Raw genomic sequence first — 21,314 nt, 5'->3', positions numbered from 1 at the left:
CAGCTGAAAGCAGGTTAGTAAAAAAAAATGCTTGGGGGATGGTGAGGGCATCTGGGCGGGGGTGGGGGCTGGAAGAACCTGATTAGGCTTGATCCGTCCAGACATCTTTTGCGCTCACTGAATGAAGGGAGGAAATCCCATCTTTCCTCCCGAATGCTCAAGCGGGTTTCTGCGGGGTTTCCACTGCAGGGAGGTCCATGCCTGCAGCCATGAGGACGCCACTGGGATTCCCCTCCCCACAGCGTGATGCCAGATCGTCCCTCCACAGAGAGCTCCCGGCATTCCGCTGGCCTCCCAGAGTGGTTGGGGCTGGTTCCAGGCTCACCCCCCCCTCCTCTCTTCACCGGCTGGAGCAACCACCGGGAAGCCAGCGGAACTCCGGGAGCCTTTCCCCCATTCTCACCGGCGACCCCCTGTAGAGCTCCATCAGCGACATGGCCGGGCTGGCGGGGCACACAGCCGAAGAGGTGCAAAGTGGCGGAGGTTAGTCTGCAGGCAGCCCCGGAGCTGGAGGGGGGTGCACAGGCAGCGCAATTCCGACAGCCGGCTTGCCCCATGGAGAAGTGCCCACAACCTTTGCTCAGCCTCGGCCAGATTTCTCTACCCGGCGAAGGGCGGCGGGCGGGCAGGGAGGGAGTAGCCGCTCCCTTGTGGCCAAGTAGGGGAGGCACCGAGCCCGGCAGGGGAAGGCAGCTGCCTGGCTCCACTTCCCTACGTTCGCTTGATTGGCGCACCGCTCGCCCTCTGCCAGCCGAGCCTGGGATGCCAGAGCGCGCCGCCCTCAACAGGCCTCACGGTAGCACAGCCAAGCTGTGGAGGGCCAGCCCAGATGCCCTTGGCTCTTCACCCCCAGAGCGCTCCCAGGCACCCTTTTCTTGAACTCCCCAGCTGAAGCCATGCTTTCGCTCCCAGCCCTCTTGGCTTCCGTGGAGGGTCCCAAGGCAGCGTGGCAGGCGGCGTTCCTCTTCTGCGAATAGGGCTGGGAGCAATGCGCTGGGGAAAGAGGGGCTCTCTGGAGTGGGGAGACGCATACTGTGCCTGAGTCCCATCTTTTTTCCTCACACACACAGGCCCATTTTCCCAGCCAGGATCAAAAAGAGGAGCAGCCTCGAGTCTCTGTCAGGTAGTAAGGTGGCATCCTGACGTCCCCGGAGAAACCCCCTTGTACTTCCGGTTGAGAAAGCTGCCTTGTCTCTCCTTTTTTCCTTTTTTAAAACTCCCCTGGAAGAATCTGTCAGACAATTTTACCGGCTGACCAAATGGGGAGGGAGGGAAAGGAAAAGTATGTGGATGGGGAAGGGAAGGAAAAGAAATAAATGGATGAAAAGGGAAGGAAAGAAAACGGAAGGGAAGACAGAAATGTGAGAGAAAGCAAGGAAGAAGCAAGTAGGGAAAAGAGGGAGAAAGGTGATGAAAGAAGGAAAGAAAAAGGAAAGGTGAGAGGAAGTAAAGGAAGGAAGGGACAATGGGAGAGAGGGAGGGAAGGAAGACACCCACCCCATCTCCCCCCCCACCAGAGACCCATGGATTTCCCCCCCCCACAGGCATCCTGCAACCTGAGTGATGAGCTGGCCACGCCCCCCCAGCCATTGACTTCGCTTGTAAAAAAGTTGCAAAAGGTGATCACATGACCCTGGGACACAGAATGTCATAAGTATGAATCAGTTGCCAAGCATCTGAATGTAAATCACATGACCCTGGGAATGCTGCAACATAAGTCATAAGTGTGGAGAATGGTCACAAGTCACTTTTTTCAGGGCCATTGTAACTTTGAATAGTCACTAAGCGAATTGTTGTAAGTCGAGGACTACTTGTACTTTATCAGGTTTTTTTTCTCTTTTTTTTGGTCAAGTTTTTGACACCTTGCTGGGCGACTGGTGGTACTCGGATAGTGCCTTATCCTTAAAGTGGTACAATGGGTGAAAAGGTTGAAAAGCCCTGTTCTATAGAACCCTTTTAGAATGTGAAAAGAGTTTGAAACTTATTTGAGTCCATTCTTAGGACCTTTTCACTAATGGTTCTAAGACTGAAATATTTTTATGCAGAATAATATTTACTAGTTGGTCCTTCAGCTATGAAGTAATAGCAAAATTAGTTAGATTTCTTCTGCTATTCTGGCAGGTGATTAAAAACTTATAAAAGTAATAATAAATTTTAATAAAATGTTCATTATGTGATCCCCTTTCTCTGTTTCTTTGCTTTCTATTGTTGAGACTTGTAGATAGTTTTGTCACTGTTAAGCAGAAAGTTGTATTGTGTAATATTTGAATTGTAATATCCTGAAGAACGTGAACTCAGAGATCTCTGCTGACTGATCATTTTTTGTCAGTGCCATTTTATTTTTATAATTTCAGTCTGTTATCAAAAGTAATTCCAAAATCAAAACTTGTTTTGAGTGTTTATTCACAATCTGTATTCAAAGTTCAAATTTTAATTATAGTTCCAGTTCATAACCCGTATGTCCAAAACGCTCTAAAGTTACAGGAAATTTATTTATTTATTTATTTATTTGTTTGTTTGTTTCTTTGTTTTATATACCGCCCTTCTCCCGGAGGACTCAGGGCGGTGTACAGAGCAATAAAGTAAGAATACAATAAAGCAATAAAGTGAGAAAATTTTAAAACCCAAATCCATCAGGCCAGGCCGGCTTGTTGGAATAGATAAGTTTTTAGATCACGCCGGAAGGAGCGAAGGTCGGGGGCCATCCGGATTTCAGCTGGTAAGCGGTTCCAAAGGATTGGCGCACCCACCGAGAATGCTCTCCCCCTGGGGGTCACCAGCTGACATTCTCTGACCGGTGGCACCCTGAGGAGGCCCTCTCTGTGGGAGCGCACAGGACGGAGGGATGTTGACGCTGGCAGTAGGTGCTCCCGTAGGTAATCCGGACCCACGCCATGTAGGGCTTTGTATGTCATCACTAGCACCTTGAATTTCACCCGGAAGGCAACTGGAAGCCAGTGCAGCTCACGGAGCAGAGGTGTAATATGGGAGTATCGGGAGACCCCCAAAAGCACTCGTGCAGCTGCACTCTGCACCAGCTGAAGCTTCCGAGTGGTTTTCAAGGGCATCCCCATGTAAAGAGCGTTGCAGTAGTCAAGACGAGAGGTCACAAGTGCATGGGTGACTGTACGCAAGGCATCCAGGTCCAGATAGGGTCGCAGCTGGCGCACCAGACGAACCGATATTAAGAGATGGAATAATCTGAATATCCTGACATGCCGGTATGTACAGCCATTCAGTCTTGTCCGGGTTGAGTTGAAGCCTGTTCCTCCCCATCCATTCCCGGACCGCTTCCAGGCAACGGGACATCACGTCGAGGGCATCACTGATGTGGTTTGGGGTTGAGATGAAAAGCTGGGTGTCGTCAGCATACTGATGATAACCCACTGCAAAACCACGGATGATCTCACCTACCGGCTTCATATAGATGTTAAACAGGAGAGGTGAGAGGACCGACCCCTGAGGAACTCCATAAATGAGAGGCCTTGGGGTCGATCTCTGGCCACCGCCAACACCCACTGTGAACATTCCAGAAGGTAAGAGAACCACTGAAGAACAGTGCCTCCCACTCCCAATCTCCTGAGACGCCGCAGTAAGATACCATGGTCGATGGTATCAAAAGCCGCAGAGAGGTCTAATAGGACCAGGACAGAGGAATGACCCCTGTCCCGAGCCCACCAGAGATCATTCATCAGAGCGACCAATGCCGTCTCTGTGCTGTGTCTGGGCCTGAAACCCGATTGGTATGGGTCTAGATAATCAGCATCTTCAAGGAACAGAGGAAGCTGATGCGTCACTACGCTCTCAACAACCTTCGCAAGAAAGCGAAGGTTGGAGACCAGGCGAAAGTTGTTTAAAACAGCTGGGTCCAGGGAAGGCTTTTTGAGGAGGGGTCTCACCACTGCTTCTTTCAAGGCTGCGGGGAAACCGCCCTCTTTCAATGAAGCAGTTACCACTGCATGGATCCAGCCTCGTGTCCCATCCCGAGCCACATAAACCAGCCAGGAGGGGCACGGGTCCAATAAGGATGTAGTGGAGCTTAGCTTCCTCATGATCCTTTCTACCTCGTCCAGAGTCACAGGATCGAACTCTTCCCAGATAACATCAACAAGACTGTCCAAGTTCTCATCGTCAGACTCTGCCCAGTTGGAATCCAGACTGGTCCGGATCCGAGCGATTTTGTCCAGCAGATGTTGGCTAAATTCCTCAGCACGACCCTGCAAGGGATCCTCCTTCACCTCTAGATTCAGGAGGGAGCGGGTCACCTTAAACAGGGCGGTCGGGCGATTATCTGCGGACGCGATAAGGGTAGCAAAGTAATTAGACCTTGCCCTCCTTAGCGCCGCGAGATAAGACCTCGTAAAGGACCTTAGTCGCGATCGGTCGGATTCGGATCAGCTGGATCTCCAACAGCTCTCTAGGCCCCATCTCTGACGTTTCATCTCCCGGAGCTCCGTAGAAAACCATGGAGCCCATTGGGATCTGCAACAGGTCAGGGGCCGCATGGGTACAACTCGGTCAAGTGCCTCTGTGGCTGCCTTTTCCCAGGCTTCCACCATGGCACTGGCCGAGCTATGAGCAAAGGAGGCAGGTGGGGGGCCAAGCGCTGTTTGGAACCGCCCAGGGTCCATTAACTGCCTGGGGCGGTACCATTTCATTGGTTCAGTAACCCCACAACGGGGAGTGGCAAAGCGGAAGGTCAGCCGCAGGAGATGATGATCTGTCCATGACAGGGGCGTAACAATTGGAGAGCCCCCACCCAGATCATCTAACCACTGTCCAGATAGGAAAATCAAATCGAGCATGTGTCCTCCTACATGAGTTGGGCCCTGGATTATGTGCGTCAGGTCCATGGCCGTCATGGAAGCCATGAACTCCCGAGCCAACTCAGATGATCTCCCCAGGGATGGTAAGTTGAAGTCACCCAAGATCATAATTTTGGGGAACTCAACCACCAGTCCCGAGAGGATGACAAGAAGCTCGGGCAGGGCTGCTGCTACGCGACTAGGTGAAAGGTACACTAGCAGCAAGCCCAACTGAGCCTTAGGGCCACATCTAAGGAGGAGAGACTCACACCCGGCTATTTGGACAACAGTGGCCTCTCGCGGATACAGGTTCTCCCTCACCGCTACCGCCACTCCCCCGCCTCTTCCCTGAGCCCGAGGCCTGTGTAGCACCTGGAAACCTGGTGGGCAAAGATCTACCAAAGGGACACCACCCTCAGGTCCTAACCAGGTTTCCGTAATGCAGGCCAGATCCGCATGTTCACTCTCAACCAAATCTCGGATGAGAGGAGCTTTATTGACTATGGATCTGGCATTAAGATATACAAGTCTGAGCTCAGGTGGTTGATTATCTTCGCTCCCGGTACCACGGGCCGAAACCAGAGGGTCAGAGTGCATCACCGCTTGAAGATAGCGGGGACGCACTCCCGGATGTTGATGCGGTCCTCTGTTCGGACACCTACTGCCATTCCCTACCGTCGTTGGAATAGGTAATCCCAAACTCCGCTTCGGGGCCCCGAGGTTAGCTAGTCCAAGCTCCCTCTCAGCGTGATCAATCTCAGGCCTGGCCTGAGTAGCGGTTGGTGGACACCTCCCGGTATCTTATTATTTATTTATTTATTTATTATTTATTTATTGTAATAAAATAGAATTTGCTTATGTTAGCTTAGCTTTCCAAAGAATAGTGACATAGTAGGATTTACCTGTTAGTTTAGTTTCCCTAAAAAAGTATTGTGGCCTCCTTGGGTTTACTTAACTTAGCTTCCAAAAAACCTACAGGTTCAGGTTACAGTTGTATTGATGTAGACAGTCATGCTGCTTCAGTGACAATAAGTGTCTTTTATCAGCTTTGACTGAATTAACAGTTGCATTCTTATCTTGAAGAGAAAGACCTGGTTTTGTGACTCTATTGGTTTGTACCATGTTTCCCTGACCTGGTCTTATATATTTTTTTTTGCCTCAAAAGAGGCAGTAGGTCTTATTTTCAGGGAATGTATTTTTTCCCCGACACCTGCTTTGCCTTGCAGTGGCAGCACCAACAATCCTATCCAGCAGGAATCCGCGTGGCTGCCAGCCCACCTCTATGACCTCTCACGGCAGGAGGCCACATGGCCTACCACACTGCAGCCATGAGCTAAGGCAGGTGGGGGAGGGTATGGTCTGCTTGCGAATGGGGCACTTGCAGACAGAGCTAATAACTGTTTCAAAGCACCCCATTTGCAAGCAGATGAAGCTTCCAGTCTCCATCAGATCTCAGTTCAGGGGGAAGTGTTTGGGTGCCTATGGGGCGCGTGGAAATGGAGCAAATCACACAATTTCCAAGTGCCCCATAGGTGCCCAAACACTTTCCCCCCACCTCTGCCTCCACGCGTGGATTAACCTGTGCTGCGCCAAGGGGCTGGCACGCTGTAGCTGCTGCCGGACACTGTCGGCCCCCGTGTGCTGCCGCCACCTGTGCTGGCCAAACCCGCCCCAGCTTATTTTGGGGGGAGAGCTTATATTAGGCCCGACCCCAAAAATCAGGCTAGGGCTTATTTTGGGGGTGGGTCTTATTTTGGGGAAAACATGTTAATAGCCCTTACTTGCGATTGTAAGTCAAGGACTACCTAAGTTGAGAACACAATAGATTTTATTTATTTATTTATTTATTTATTTATTTATTTCAATTTATATACCGCCCTTTTCCTGAAGGACTCAGGGCGGTTTACAGGGCAAAATTAAAACAAGACAATATAAAAATTAAAATAAAATTAAATCAATAGCCCCAAAATTTAAAATTAGAATTTAAAAACCTTAAAACCCCTCAGTCCAGGCCAGCTAACTCAAAAAGCCAGGTTTTTAGGTCCCGGCGAAACGAACAAAGGTTGGGTGCGATCCGGAGTTCCACCGGCAATTGATTCCATAGGGCAGGCACGCCCACATAGGTCATCACCAGCACCTTGAATGGATGAAGCCAATGTTGCTTGACAAAAGGTTAGGAAGGATTTGAGCAACGCCCACCTCTGCCAAAGAGGCATATATTGGAAATGAAAGGAACTAAGTCAGAAAAGGAGAGCATAGACAGGCAGGGCAATTTTTTTACCAATGATCTCAGGAAACTGAAAACTAGTTATTACTAGTGGAGGATGTTGTAAATAGCAAAAATATTCTTTAGATGTATTCCAAACAGAAAGAAAAGAATGATAGTTTAGCAGCTATTCTGTGAAGGTGACAAATTTCTCGAGGTGGATAGAAAAAGCTACTTGGTTCCTATTCTAATCTCCAACTATAATAACAAAAAAGCATTCAGTTTACCAGGATATTGTGAAGAGAAAGACGAAAAGGGGAGAAGGGAAAGACTGAATCCAACAGAAGCAGAGTAGGGAATATCGCTGTATAAATAGTAATTTAATGAACACCTGTTCAGTGACCATTCAAAGTGTCTATGGAGATTTTCAATCATCCAGATCCAGCCCTCAAAGATGTTCACAAATTATATCTCATCCAGCAACAGCAGCACATGAATCTGCTGAAAGTTCCATCAAAAACATTTTGTGAATTTATCAGTTGTCTTCTGAGCCCCATTCAAGGTGCTTGCAATGGTGTAAAGAGCCTTACATGGTTTAGGACCAAACTATCTTACCTATCCCATGTAGTTTGTCCTGCACTCTTAGATCATTGGTAAAGTTTCTACCTTGGTTCTACTTGCTAAGATTACTTTTGTCTTCCTCCACATTGTGGATTTTCTTCCAATTTAGCCTTTTTTACTATTTAGAAAATCCAGTGCATTTTCATTGTTCTAACTAACTTGTTTTGTTTAAAGGTGTGTTGCACACTGTTTTAAGGTTTGCTTTAATTCTGTGAGCTGTTAAGGACTGGGCACCATGGAAATCCTCTAAATTAAAAAAATACAAATATTATAATACTATGAAAACTTACACATTCATTTATAGCAGTGAGCTATAAACTGTTAAATACCATAAATGCAGGTATATTTTCCAAGTGTACCATCAGAATCTAAGACAAGATGCTAGCATAACTTCCGAGCTTTGCCCAGAAATGTCACATATGTCAGTCATCTCTTGGTTTCCCTTTCCAAAAGATTGGATTTGCGGTTATATAACGTATATAACTTCTGTTGAGCATAGTCATCACTGTTTTTCAAACAAAAAACATTTACGGGAGGTTGGTGTAACTTTCTGGGACCCTCTCTTCTCTCCAACTCATTCATTCTGTCGCCTGATCGGAAGTTCTTTTTGTTCTCGAGGTGAGTTGAGTCCGCCTCCCTCACAGCGCTGCTAAAGCACGAAGGGAATATTGCTAGAGGAACTGCACCTAAATTGTCGTTAGGTCTGGCCGGGGAAAGATTCTCGCCTGGCTTTTCCCAGAAAAGACGGCCGCTGTAACCGCCTGGGAGAACTCCTCCAATCAACCATCCCCTCACCGCATCGGTCCCTTCGAACAGTACCGGAGGAGCTCGCAAGGGGGCTCTGTTGGGCAGCGCGAGAAGACACGACTTCTTCGAAAGCGACTTCCGTGCGCTGCCATTTTCATCGGCCCCACGTAGAAGCCGAAGCCTTTCAATTCCGGAAGAAGCCGCTTGTTGCAGTCGCGTCCGTTGGAAGCAGGGAGTTGCGTGTTATATAGCACCGCGTGCTCAGGTACCAGAGGAAGGGCACGGGGCAGTAATTTGTAGAGGAGCTGCTGCATTTCGAGACCAGGTCCCTGTCATAAGTCTTCGGGTTTTCAGCTTCTGATCATTTTATGAACAAGTCCGACCGGTGATCTTGGCAACAGCACGGCAGAGGTTTACTGTTTCTTCGTCTGGGTTGTCGGTTCAACTCTTTAGGCTAACCCACAGCCCTGGGATTTCCTGCCCAAAGACTGTCTAGATCTGACACATTCGCCCATTAGAATAAGACCAGCTTGGTGGCCATGGCTCATCTTGAAAAGATAGCAGGAGTCCTTGGATGTGGGACACCCAGGAAACCTCTCATATTTAACATTTTTATCCTAAATAATGACATTATTTTAACTAGGCGGCTTCAGAACTGCCACAGTTTAGAGGAACAAATTAACACTGGTCACTCATTAGAAAACTTCCTATACATTGCCTCTGCTAGGGGGAAGTTCAGGAATATTTGTGTAAGTTTTGTATTTCTAGGATCCTGTGTAGTTTTGGAAAGCAGGAAAATATTATTTGGAAGTAAGGACCCATCAATGCAAACTTGTTTACAAACTGCACCCAAATCTGTTTTAAACAAAGATGGAAATTGCTTTTCGGGAGTGTTTCTGAAGAAATATATTTTTGACTTTATGCACAAATAGGAGATACTCCCATTGTAGTTGGCGTTTTGGGGAGCCACAAATATATGTTTCAAGCTCATAGCTTGTTCTGTTTTGTCATACTGGTCTTATGCATTATTTTTCCATTTATAGAAGCAAACCAATGGCAAAAAGCCTAAGAAGCAAATGGAAGAGAAAAATGCGAGCAGAGAAGAGAAAGAAAAATGCTCCCAAGGAACTGGCCAGATTGCAGAGCATCCTGAAAACCAGCAGTGATGTTGTAATGGATGAAGTAAAGAAAGTAGCAACTATGGTTTCTGCTGAGAAAATCTTAGAGAAAAAGGATTCAGACGGTGAATCATATTTATTGTTACGTATGGCTGTAAAGCAAAGTTTCCCAGTCTAGGCAACTTGCAGATGTGTGTCTCTAACTTGAGAATTCTCTATCCAGCATAGATGTTGCTGAGAATTATGGAGTTAATGCATGGATCTAGAAGTTGCTTAGACTGGGAGTCGTTTTAAGATTTGTAACAAACACTCTGAAAAATTGGAATCATGGTACTTTATGTCCCTCACCTGATACTGCTCTGTTTTCATTCTTTTGGTGCTGCTTTTTCTCATATTTCCCTTGGCTATGTAAATCTTCCCTTTAAAAAAAATTAATACCATCATATAGATGAGACTGTTGTGAATTGACAGATGTTTTTTCCACTAACCAGATGGCACAGTTCAGACATGTCAAACTCACGACATCACGTGACGTCGCACAACGTATCGGGACGGTTTTGCCATTGCCGGCAATGGGATGGGCACGGCTTCCGGATGATGCGTCCGGCCCACAGGCCAGCAGTTTGACACCCCTGGCATAGTTAGTGCAGAAATAGGCCATATTATGTGTGTTATCTTATTTATCCAGTGAATATATCCTAGCAAAAAGACTAACTGGAAACTCTGAGAGTGGAAGAACAGCGCTGTTAATGAGAATAATGTGGAAGAAGTTTATGAGGATGACCTGTGGGATTGGTGCCTATTCTTTTTAAGATAGACAGTGGAAAGCAAAAAAGGGAAACATTGTAAATTATAATCAGAATGATGTTTTCATTTGGCTGTTTCTCTTATTGAATCTCTGTTTTTTTCAGAGAAAGACTTAACTAAAAAATTTGAAACTGTTTTAAAAACCATCGTACAGTAAGCATACATGAACTCTTAGTCCCTCCCTCATTTCATAGTTCTTCACTCTCAGTATTAGAATAATTTATGCTACTACAGTTTTTTTTTTATTCATTTTAACTCTACTGTTTTGAGGTGATAATAGTAATTTACTTCTTTATGTGTGTTTTTTCCCCTAGATGGAAGTAAGATGGACATGGATGTCAAAAGAAATCAGAAAACTCTTCTAGATCAACATGGACAATATCCAGTATGGATGAATCCCAGGCAGAGAAAAAAGCTAAAGGCAAAACGTGTCAAAGGGAAAAATAAGTCTAAAGCACCAAAAGGATTAACTTGGTAGACTCTGGTAAATGTTAAGAAATAAAAGGGGGTGGGGTGGGGGAAAGAACTTAATGGTTTATGTCACCAGTCATAAGGGGCAAATTTCTTTTTTCTTGTTTCAGATGTTCAGATTAATAAAGTTTCAATTATCTATGTACAAACTGGACTATAATTAAGCTAAACATAGGTACCATCCAATGGCAACCAAATTTCCATCAAATGCTTTAAAATATAATTGCCTTAGCTTTCCAGAAAAGCAGATGTGTTAAGTCAGGTGTAGCAAAATAAGAGCTGAGTCTTAACAACAAGAATCCTTTTATAAAGTAATATTTCATGGATTGCTGTCAATCTTTATATGTTTGTTCCGTAGTAAATCTTTAATGTGTCACAAGATTCTTGCTCATTCATTTCAGTGAAACTTAGCTCCAGCTGATTGTTGAATTATTCTCAACAGAACTAAGTACTTCAGTTTTGAACCTACTACAACAATTTCAAATGTATCTGGCAGAAATGTACTTATTTTGTTCTCATTTCTCATTCTTAAATCTTTTCAAATCTGTTAATATTTAATTTAATATCTAATATAAAGCCAAAGTTAACATTTAGGGCATTGAAGTGTGAATAATAGCTTTGGAATGCCACTGGTTTTCAGGGGAAAAGTTTTGTGTAATATATATAGTATGGCCAAATAAGTATATGTCTGCAAGTTCTGTTTTGTTCTGGCCTAGTATGACAATAATGGATACATCTGGATCTTTGTTTTTCCTTTCAAAAGAATAAGACTAAGTATAATACATGCATTCTTTCCTGAAGGGAAGTCCTTGGAGAATTCAGTGCAGTGTATTTTTGAGGAGAGTTGCATAGGGCTATTTTGTAACATTACAGTTCTGTACAAATGTACAGGTGGGGGTGAGGTCTAGTCAACTTAGCTGGAATTACAAATAAGCTTAATATTGGACTATAAAATATTCAGATTTTAAAGGAGAGATTTCAGAGTTTCTTAGTATTAATGTTACTATTAATTTTGAAAAATTGAATATAATGTGAAATGTAATTGAGTTTTATTACATTATGGAATGGCTCTGTTTCTGTATAAACAATAGTTTCTGAAATATGTTTTACACTTACAGTTAGCTGTATAAATAGAACTAAAGAATGTTTTATAAAACTCTTCTAAAATCCCTCCAAATATAGAGCAGGGAGGACTTAAAGCTGTTGAATATAGTTTGATTGACATAGTTCAACTTTTTTTGGCTACATGGGGATATTTTCTACATTATGACATTTTATTAGTCCAATTTATATAGCTGCCCATCTCACTGAGTTGACTCTGGGCAGCACACAACAATAGATAATATAAAAACAAGGAATGCAAATTTTAAAAAGCCCTAGTAATAAATATCTTTAAAAACCCAAACTTAATAAGGTGGTCCTCAACTTATGATCACAGTTGGGCGCAAAACTTTTGTTGCTAAGTGAGACAGTTAAGTGAATTTTGCCCCATTTTACTACCATTCTTGCCACGGTTGTTAAGTGAATCTGGCTTTCCCACTGACTTTGCTTGTCAGAAGATTGCAAAAGATGATCACGTGAACCTGGGACATTGCACCCATCATAAATATGAATCAGTTGCCAAGCCTCTATATTTTGATCACATGATCGGGGGGGCTACAAAGGTGGTAAATGTGAAAAATGGTCATAAATCATTTTTTTCAGTGCCGTTGTAACTTTGAACGGTCACTAGACAAACTTGTAAGTCAAGGACTACCTGTAATTTACAATCTTATAATTTCAATATTCTAGGTACCTTCTGGGAAGTTTTCTTATATCTCAAAACGAACAATCTTGCTCTATTTAAATAATCAAAACTCACCATGACTTCCATTCAAATAAAGAGTATTCCTTGTCTCTTAGATCAAGTGCCACACTAGGGAAAGAGTGGCATGTTGAGGGATGCTCTTAAAAATGAGCAATCGGTAGCAAGCCCAATTTCTTATTTAAAAATATATAGGTAGAGATGTTTTAAAATGTGAAACAAGAAAATAATTATTGATATAACTCTTTTCATGCGTGCACGTACTTTGTGTAAACATCACCATTCATTACACATTAGTGGTAATGATGCAGACATTTCTGAAAGTCATTAATAAAGAAGTCCACAGATAATCTCTTCAACCAGATCTTGACAATTCTTTCCACCTTTTTATTTGAGTCAAACAGATGTCCATAAAAACATTTCTTCAATTTGGGGAAAGGTAGAAGTTGTATGGTGCCATATCTGGACTGTCTAGTGTATGTGGTCAGATGATGAGATCCAACATCACAATGGCCTCATAGGTAATTGTGAAGTATGATACCTAGCATTGTCACATTGCAGCAAAATATCCTTTCTTCCAAATGTTTCAAAGTTCAGAGTGTTGCTACCAGTAATGAAGCCAGAGTCAAAGAAATCCACAGTGCCATCTGCATATTAAAAAGCCCTACAACCATGAGCTTTTGTGATGAAGCCTGGGTCTTGTTTTTTTTTCCATAAATGAACCTTTATGATATTCCATGGATTGATGCTTTGCTCATAATGATGAGGCCAAATATTGTCTTCATGATAATGCTGTTAATAAATTACTCACCTTCGTTCTGATAATGTGATAACAATGTTGGCAAAATTGAACTCTTGAATTTTTGATTTCTATGTGGTCAGTATGCAAGAAACTCATCTTGCACAAGCTTTCCAATATTGAGGAACAATAATGTGTGCTGTATGTGTCTGCAAATGCCAAGCTTAAAAGAATTTTCCTTTTAAGTGATCTGCTGCTTGTCTTTGGTTCAACCTTTGTGATGTGAAACATGTTGGTTGCTGTTATAGATTCATCATCACTTCATGCTTGATCACACAAATCAGCACTTCCCAGTTAACCATCTTTACATTTCTTGGCCCAGTGATGCACAGTACGGATATGGCAACAGTCAGCCATCAGCATTTGGCAATGAATTTCACCCTGAGGGACTTCTTTGGAAATAAAAAAAAAACAAATGATGGTACATTGTGTAAAGTGCACTGATGCATACTCATTCTAGGCTTCCATTTCACAAATAATAGCAACACAATCTTTTCTCAGAACTTCCCACCAATGAAGTGAAATGACATGCTAAAGAATAAGCAGAGTTTCTAGTGTGTCAGAATTGCTATCTGTTAGTTTCTTATAAAATTGTATGTATTACTTTTCATTCAACTTCATTATGTTTGTGTAGTCTATTTAATTCTGGGCATCAGCCAAGGATGCTACCTACTGTTACAATAATGCATCACAACTTTGTTTTAATTCTACACGTTGACTGGGAAAGTTGTTAAGCTGCATACTTTTGTGATTGCACTTGGATAAGAAGTTCATCTTTGAGTTTATTTCTCACCAAATAGATTGCAGTAAACTTGTATGACTAATAGATTTACAGAGTTAGACAGCAATTTTAATATTTCAAGGATTCACCAGTAAAATATATCATAGATTTCTGCCGGTTGGGCTGAATTTCTGATGCACTCTAGTATGTCCAGTTGGGAAGATTTGGCTCAGTTTAGTCCCAGTCGCATGCAAAAAAATAAAAAGAAAGGACTTTGCAACTTCCTGCCCAAAGTACAGTCAGCCTCATTAAATGAATTGTTTATTATTCACTTGTCAGAGCCATTGAGTTGTTTAAAGTTAATTGATGAGAATAGTTGGAAAGGTCATCAGTATCTCCGCAATTGTTCCTTTCTAACAGTATCAGTTTTATGGTAATTGGAGGATGTTTCAAGATCACTAGTTTTGCTATAGATTGCAAATTTATGTTCCTTATTAAGGATTGAAGATTTATTTGAAAAATTAAATATAAATTCCTTTCATTTGACCTTCATTTTAGCAGATTCTTAAAGGGGAACTCTTCTAATATATCAAAATTTGTTGTTAGCTGCGAAGTCATGTCTGACCCATCGCGACCATGGGACAATGTTCCTCCAGGCCTTCCTGTCCTCTATCATCTTCTGGAGCCCATTTAAGCTCACGCCTACTGCTTCAGTGATTCCATCCAGCCACCTCGTTCTCTGTCGTCCCCTTCTTCTCTTGCCCTCAATCTTCCCCATCATTAGGCTCTTCTCCTTCTCATTAAGTGGCCAAAGTATTTGAGTTTTAGCTTCAGGATCTGGCCTTCCAAAGACCAGTCAAGGTTGATCTCCTCTAGGACTGACCGGTTTGATTGCCTTGCAGTCCAAGGGACTCGCAGGAGTCTTCTCCAGCACCAGAGTTCAAAGGCCTCAATTCTTTGGCACTCAGCCTTTTTTATGGTCCAACTTTCACTGCCATACATTGCAACTGGGAAGACCATAGCCTTGACTATACGCACTTTTGTTGACAGGGTGATGTCTCTGCTTTTTAGTGTGCTGTCTAGATTTGCCATGGCTTTTTTCCCCAGGAGCAAGCGTCTTTTAATTTCTTGGCTACAGTCCCCATCTGCAGTGATCTTGAAGCCCAGGAAAATAAAGTCTGTCACTACCTCCATTTCTTCCCCATCTATTTGCCAGGAATTGAGAGGGCCGGATGCCAACATTTTTTAATGTTAAGTTTCAAGCCAAGTTTTGCACTCTCCTTCTTCACCCGCAACAAGAGGCTCTTTAGTTCTTCACTTTCTGCCATTAGAATGGTATCATCTGCATATCTTAGGTTGTTGATATTCTTCCGGCAATCTTAATTCCAACTTTTGATTCATCTAGCCCTGCCTTTCTCATGATGTGCTCTGCATATAAGTTAAATAGGGAGGGCTACAGTATACAGTCTTGCCAGACTCCTTTCCCAATTTTGAACCAATCAGTGGTTCGTGTCCAGTTCTCACTGTTGCTTCTTGGCCCACATATAGGTTTCTCAAGAGACAAATAAGGTGGTCTGGTACGCCCATCTCTTTAAGAACTTGCCACAGTTTGTTATGATCCACACAATCAAAAGCTTTAGCATAGTCAATGAAGCAGAAGTAGATGTTTTTCTGGAACTCTCTAGCTTTCTCCATGATCCAGCGTATGTTGGTAATTTGATCTCTAGTTCCTCTGCCTCTTCGAAATCCTGCCTGTACTTCTGATAGTTCTCGATCCACATACTGCTGGAGTCTAGCTTGTAGGATTTTAAGCATAACTTTACTAGCATGAGAAATGAGTGCAATGGTGCTATAGTTTGAACATTGTTTGGCACTGCCTTTCTTTGGAATTGGAATGTAAACCAATCTTTTCCAATCCTGTGGCCACTGTTGAGTTTTCCAAATTTGCTGGCAAATTGAGTGTAGCACTTTTACTGCATCGTCTTTTAAGATTTTGAATAGCTCAACTGGAATACTGTCACCTCCACTAGCTTTGTTGTTGCTCAGCTTTTCTAAGGCCCACTTCACTTCACATTCTAGGATGTCTGGCTCTAGGTCAGTGACCACCTCATTGTGATTATCAGGGATGTTAAGCTCATTCTTGTATAGTTCTTCTGTGTAATTTTTCCACCTCTTCTTAATCTCTTCTGCCTCTGTTAGGTCCCTGCCATTTTGGTCCTTTATCATGCCTATTTTTGCATGAAACATTCCCTTCATCTCTCCAATTTTCTTGAAGAGATCTCTGGTCCTCCCTATTCTATTGTTTTCTTCTATTTCTTTGCACTGTTCATTTAAGAATATATCAAAGTAGAACAGAATATTGGGGGACTAACACTGCAATTTTGGACCCTGTCAATTATTTTGATAAACACAAACTTAAATGCTTTTGTTGTTACTATTTTTGTTGTTAATATGACACAAAACATAGCTCAACTGATACTTGCATAACATTTCTACAGCTGAAATAAATGAATCCATGGCATTGATTAATCGGAAGACTTTAAATATTTCTCTTCCTGTTTCTTTAAGCTCTTACATTCTGAAACTTAAATATGGAGAGCAAAAGTTGCTTGAATGAACAGAGCAATCAGTAAATGGAGGGAATTCAATTTTTCTCCTTTAGGTCACTAGTTCAAATGGAACCCAATAATGAAATGTGATTAACCTCTGATGACACTTCAGTTAATAATTCAGCAGCACTTGGGGGTCCTCCATTTAGTTTCCTGCCAATTGTTGCCCAGATCTTAACTGACACTAATCTGAATTTTTATTGGCATCCAGAAGGAAGTTCGAAATGATTGGCTTCTTTCTCTCTCTAAAAATGATGGTAGAAATGAAGATCTGGAAGTTTGTCTGCAAGAACAAGTTTTATAGTTGTTAGGAAACTAAATAAAATCTTTATAACCTGTTATATCCAGTAGATGGCACTGTACGAATCTGTTAAACTCAAGGAAATAGATTTTCACACACTGTAGCATCTAGGGCTGAAAATGCTTCACTCCTATCAAGTATGCGGGACAGTTGTTAAATTGTTAGCATATTCTTGGTTATGCTGTATATAAGAAAGTGAGCAATATTGAATCAGGATAGATTAATAGCAGCTAATCTAAACATAATCTTAAAAAAATTTCTGAAGGGGTCCTAACAAATTTAAATAAATAGATAGGTTGTCAGTTTGGAATTACAGGGTGTTAATATGTTTTGTTTGATGGCTAAATATTCTTCAAAAATGTTATTTAAGAAGGCTTTTGTAAAGTTAAAGCAATTATTACTTATAATTTAAAAATATTTCACAGCAATTTTATTTTTATATTAACTAACCTGAAGATCCCAAATATGTTTTGGATATACAGATTTCCTTGGGTAATAATGCTTAAGGCTCAATACACCCCAAAAGTGGAAAAAAGATAAGTGAAGCTGCTTCATTAATTAGCCTATTAATAATGAAACTCAAAATCTGAAATAAAAAAGTGACAATTAAATATACATTTCAAACCATTTTTATTAATACAAATCCTATTCTTGGCATTTTCTCTATATGCTAGTTCCCATCATCCTCAGCCGGTATGACACATGCTTCAAGGCATATTTTGATAGCATTAAATGGTATTTAAGAAATCCCCAGAATATATAAGATACTGCAAAAGCAAACAGCACTCAAACTTCTTTTTCCCAAATCACATTTAAAAAAAATACAAGACAGTTGCACGTCATTACAAATTTGAATGGAAGTATATAAGTATAAGTATATAAATCATTACATTAAAAATCCTTCTCACTTCTACGTGTGGTATCTGTTCCTCAATTTTGGGTCTGTCTGCCACATCAGCTATTTGTTGATGGTGTATGCTATTTAGGGACTTATCTTGCAATGGTATTTCCTCTGCTTGATCTTTCTCCCATGTCTGTTGCTGTTTCAGACATTCTTTCAGCAGGTCATCTTTATATGCTGTCTTACTGTTATACTCCTGGATGTTGTGGATTTCATCCAGGACAATGGCTTTGATACTCATTAGACCATACCAGCCCTCTGGAAATTGCTGTACATTGTGAGGAGCTTCTGGTTCTTCACATCAACAGCTTCCATGTCCTTCTTTGACTAACTCACTATACTGATAGTGATTGCCAGGGCATACCCGTGTTTTCCTGAAAATAAAACCGTGTCTTATTTTTTATTTTTTTTGCCTCCAAAAGAAGCACTGGGTCTTATTTTTGGAGGATGTCTTACCTCCGGCACCGACAGGTCCACTTCTGGGGCCGAAGGAGCAGCTTCATTCTGTAGCTGCATTCTGGCCTGCATTTTGCAGTCAGGCCTTTCCGGAAGGCTATGTAGCTGAGTATTTAGTATGGATTAAATCTATAGCTCAGTTCTTGGCTGCACAGGCCTTCCGGAAAGGCATGTGACTGAGAAATGCTTGCCTGGCTGCAGAGGACTGCAGAAGAAGTGGATTGGTGAGGAGAAGCCTGGCTGCCAGCTTGATTTTTAAGTGCCTTGCCCCAAAACTACAGCTTATTTTTGGGTTAGGGCTTAAATTAGGCCCACCCCCCAAAATCAAACTAGACATGGGCATTACTTTAGGAGAAACACAGTACATATTGATGGCATGTGTTATGTTCTTAGTTCGGTTAGGCATTGATGAGGCAGAGTGTTGAAACAGCAAGCATGTTTATTAACTCACAACAGAAGCAGCCCTAGAAGCTGCTGAACAGCTATATATACGGTTCCCCTCTAGGCAGCAACCAATAGGTTTAAAGTAACAGTTTCCCGCCCCAAATATAATTATCGGCTTGGAGACAGACAGTCTGGGTTGCAGTAACAGAAACCATTAAGCAATCCACTTAAATACAGCAATTAAAGTCACATTAAGCAAGTGATATCAATAGTTGAGGCCAATACATTACACCCTTTCCCCCTAGATAGCTCAAACTCAAATTCTTGACATAGTCCTGCAAGTACTTAGGCGGCCTTCATGACCGACCCGAACATCTAGGGGTTGCTGAAGCCTCCCGGTCTACCTGCTCGCCTGCCAGGCTGGGTAGACCTGGACTCTGGCCTGGTGGATTCGGGTTGACTCGAGTCCCTTTGGCTGGCTTGTTCCAGTAGGCCCAAGCCAAGGTCCATTTATGAAGCAAAGTCTGCCAGGCTGGCACTTGGTGCTGTTTGCTGGTTCTGCTCAGTGGATGCAGACTATGTGTCTGGGGAGAACTCATCTACGGCCATTCCCCCATCTCCTCGGTGGAGAGTCCTGTCGGAGCATGTAAGCTCCTCTGTTGGGCCGCTGTCGTGCTACCCCTGCGGGCAGCCCTCATGAGAGTCCTGAGCCAGCGACTGGTTCGCTAGCCTCCAATGCAGCTGGTCAGTGTGCCAGCGAATGACTTGCCCATCTTCCAGGACCACCTCATAAGAGAGTGGCCCTGATACCTTAGCAACCACGGCTCCCACCCACAAAGCCCCTTGCCCATAATTCCGGGCCCAAACCCGGTCACCAACTTGCAAATTTTGTGATGACTTTGGCTGTGCTGTGTCTGCGGCAACTCGGTCAGGGTGTAGCCTGTCCAGCTTGGTGATCAAGTGTCGGCCCCATCTGAGTTTGGCTGGGCTTCTGCCCGTGGCGGTGCAGGGAGTTGTGTATTGGCAGAGTAAAAAGCATGCCAGTCTGTGGTGCCAATCCCCTGTGACGATCTGTTTCAGAGATTTCTTGGTTGTGCGGACCATGTGTTCCGCTTGGCTGTTCGAGGCCGGGTGAAAGGGAGCCAAAGTGGTGTGCCTTATTAGATTGGCCCTGAGGAAGGACTGGAATTCTGCAGCAGTGAATTGGGCCCCATTGTCTGAGACCAACACATCTGGTAACCTGTGCATTGCAAAGATCCTGCGCAGTTCCTGGATGGTCCTGGTAGTAGTCATAGTTGGAACTGGTGTGAACTCTAACCATTTGGAGTGACTGTCCACCACAATTAGGAACAGCTGTTCCTGAAAAAGGGGCCAGCGAAATAAATGTGGAGTCTTGACCACAGTGTGTGTGTGTGTGTCCTCCCATCGGTGGACTGGGGCTTGTGGCATTTCAGGCCTGGATTGCTGGCAAGTGTAGCAGCCGTGTACTTGGGCCTCAATAGCTTTATCTAGCCCTGGCCACCAAAGGTAGCTCCTCACGAGTGCCTTCATCCAGACTATTCCCGGATCTCCCTCGTGCAGAGACTCTAAAACCCTGGGCCTTAAAGAGCTCGGGACTATGACCCAACTCCCCCAAAGGATGCACCCTTTATGAGCTGACAGCTCATCTTTCCTCATAAACTCTGAAATTCTGGCCCTGGACATTTGTCCAGCCATCCTGTGTGCCAACATGCGGCTAAGCGTTTTGTCAGCGGCTGTCTCAGCGGCCATGTCCCCAGCATGAAGGGGAGACTCCAGCAAATCCTGGATAGCCAGGATGCGTGCAGCCGGAGTGGGATCTAGTTCTATGTGTGGCAGGGGCAACCTGCTAAGGCCATCTGCATGGCCCATTTCCCTGCCCGGTTTGTGAATCAGCCTGTAGCTGTAGGCTGAAAGGAAGTTAGACCACCTCAGCATTCAAGGAGATAGAATCTGAAGTGTCTGTTTGTTTGTGGTGAACAACCCTAGAAGTGGCTTGTGGTCCATGAAGACCGTGAACTGGCGTCCATACAAGTAGTCATGGAACTTTTTCACTCCGGCCACAATGGCCAGGGCCTTCTTGTCAATTTGCACATAGTGGCACTCGGCGGATGACAGGGTCCTAGAGTAATAAGCGATGGGAGTCTGCCTCCTATCAGCCCCAACCCCATACGTGGATGCATCACACACAATGCAAACAGGCAGCTTCTCATTAAAATGAGTGAGGATTGAGTTTGAAGACAGCAGTGATTTGACTGCCTTGAAACTTCTCTCGTGGATGCTGGTCCACTGCCACTGAGCCTTTTTATCCAAGAGCTGGTGTAACAGCTCTGCCACTGCGGCCTTGTGTGGGAGGAAGGCATGGTAAAAATTCAAAAGGCCCAGAAAGGCCTGAAGCTCTCCCTTGGACTTCGGACTTGGGGCCTGCTGGATTGCTTTTAGCTTGGAGTCCGCCAGATGAATGCCTTCGGCATCGATGTGGAAACTAAGGAACTCGGTTGACTCTACCCCAATCTTACACTTTTCCTTTTTTAATTTAAGTCCCG

The 21,314-nt window shown here is 43.5% G+C and overlaps 1 protein-coding gene across 1 annotated transcript; it reads left to right on the top strand.

Annotated features, from left to right (window-relative positions):
- The first annotated feature begins 8,499 nt into the window (after nucleotides 1-8,499).
- Nucleotides 8,500-11,154, top strand: LLPH (LLP homolog, long-term synaptic facilitation factor). Its single transcript, XM_083365973.1, has 3 exons — nucleotides 8,500-8,644; nucleotides 9,423-9,622; nucleotides 10,619-11,154. Exons 2-3 carry the CDS (start codon nucleotides 9,433-9,435, stop codon nucleotides 10,780-10,782), a joined length of 354 nt encoding a protein of 117 aa, XP_083222099.1. The 5' UTR covers nucleotides 8,500-8,644; nucleotides 9,423-9,432; the 3' UTR covers nucleotides 10,783-11,154.
- Nucleotides 11,155-21,314: the final 10,160 nt, after the last annotated feature.

Source organism: Vipera ursinii (assembly GCF_947247035.1).
Source record: "Vipera ursinii genome assembly, chromosome: 6".
NCBI classification, from domain to species: Eukaryota; Metazoa; Chordata; class Lepidosauria; order Squamata; family Viperidae; genus Vipera; species Vipera ursinii.
The sequence above is the reverse complement of the archived record's forward strand: the minus strand, read 5'-3'. Positions and strand labels throughout refer to the sequence as shown.

Coding starts and splice junctions, on each gene's coding strand:
- LLPH (XM_083365973.1), top strand. CDS start 9,433: ATGGCAAAAAGCCTAAGAAGCAAATGGAAGAGAAAAATGCGAGCAGAG. Junction 9,623..10,618: donor AGAGAAAAAGGATTCAGACG/GTGAATCATATT, acceptor TTTTTCCCCTAG/ATGGAAGTAAGATGGACATG.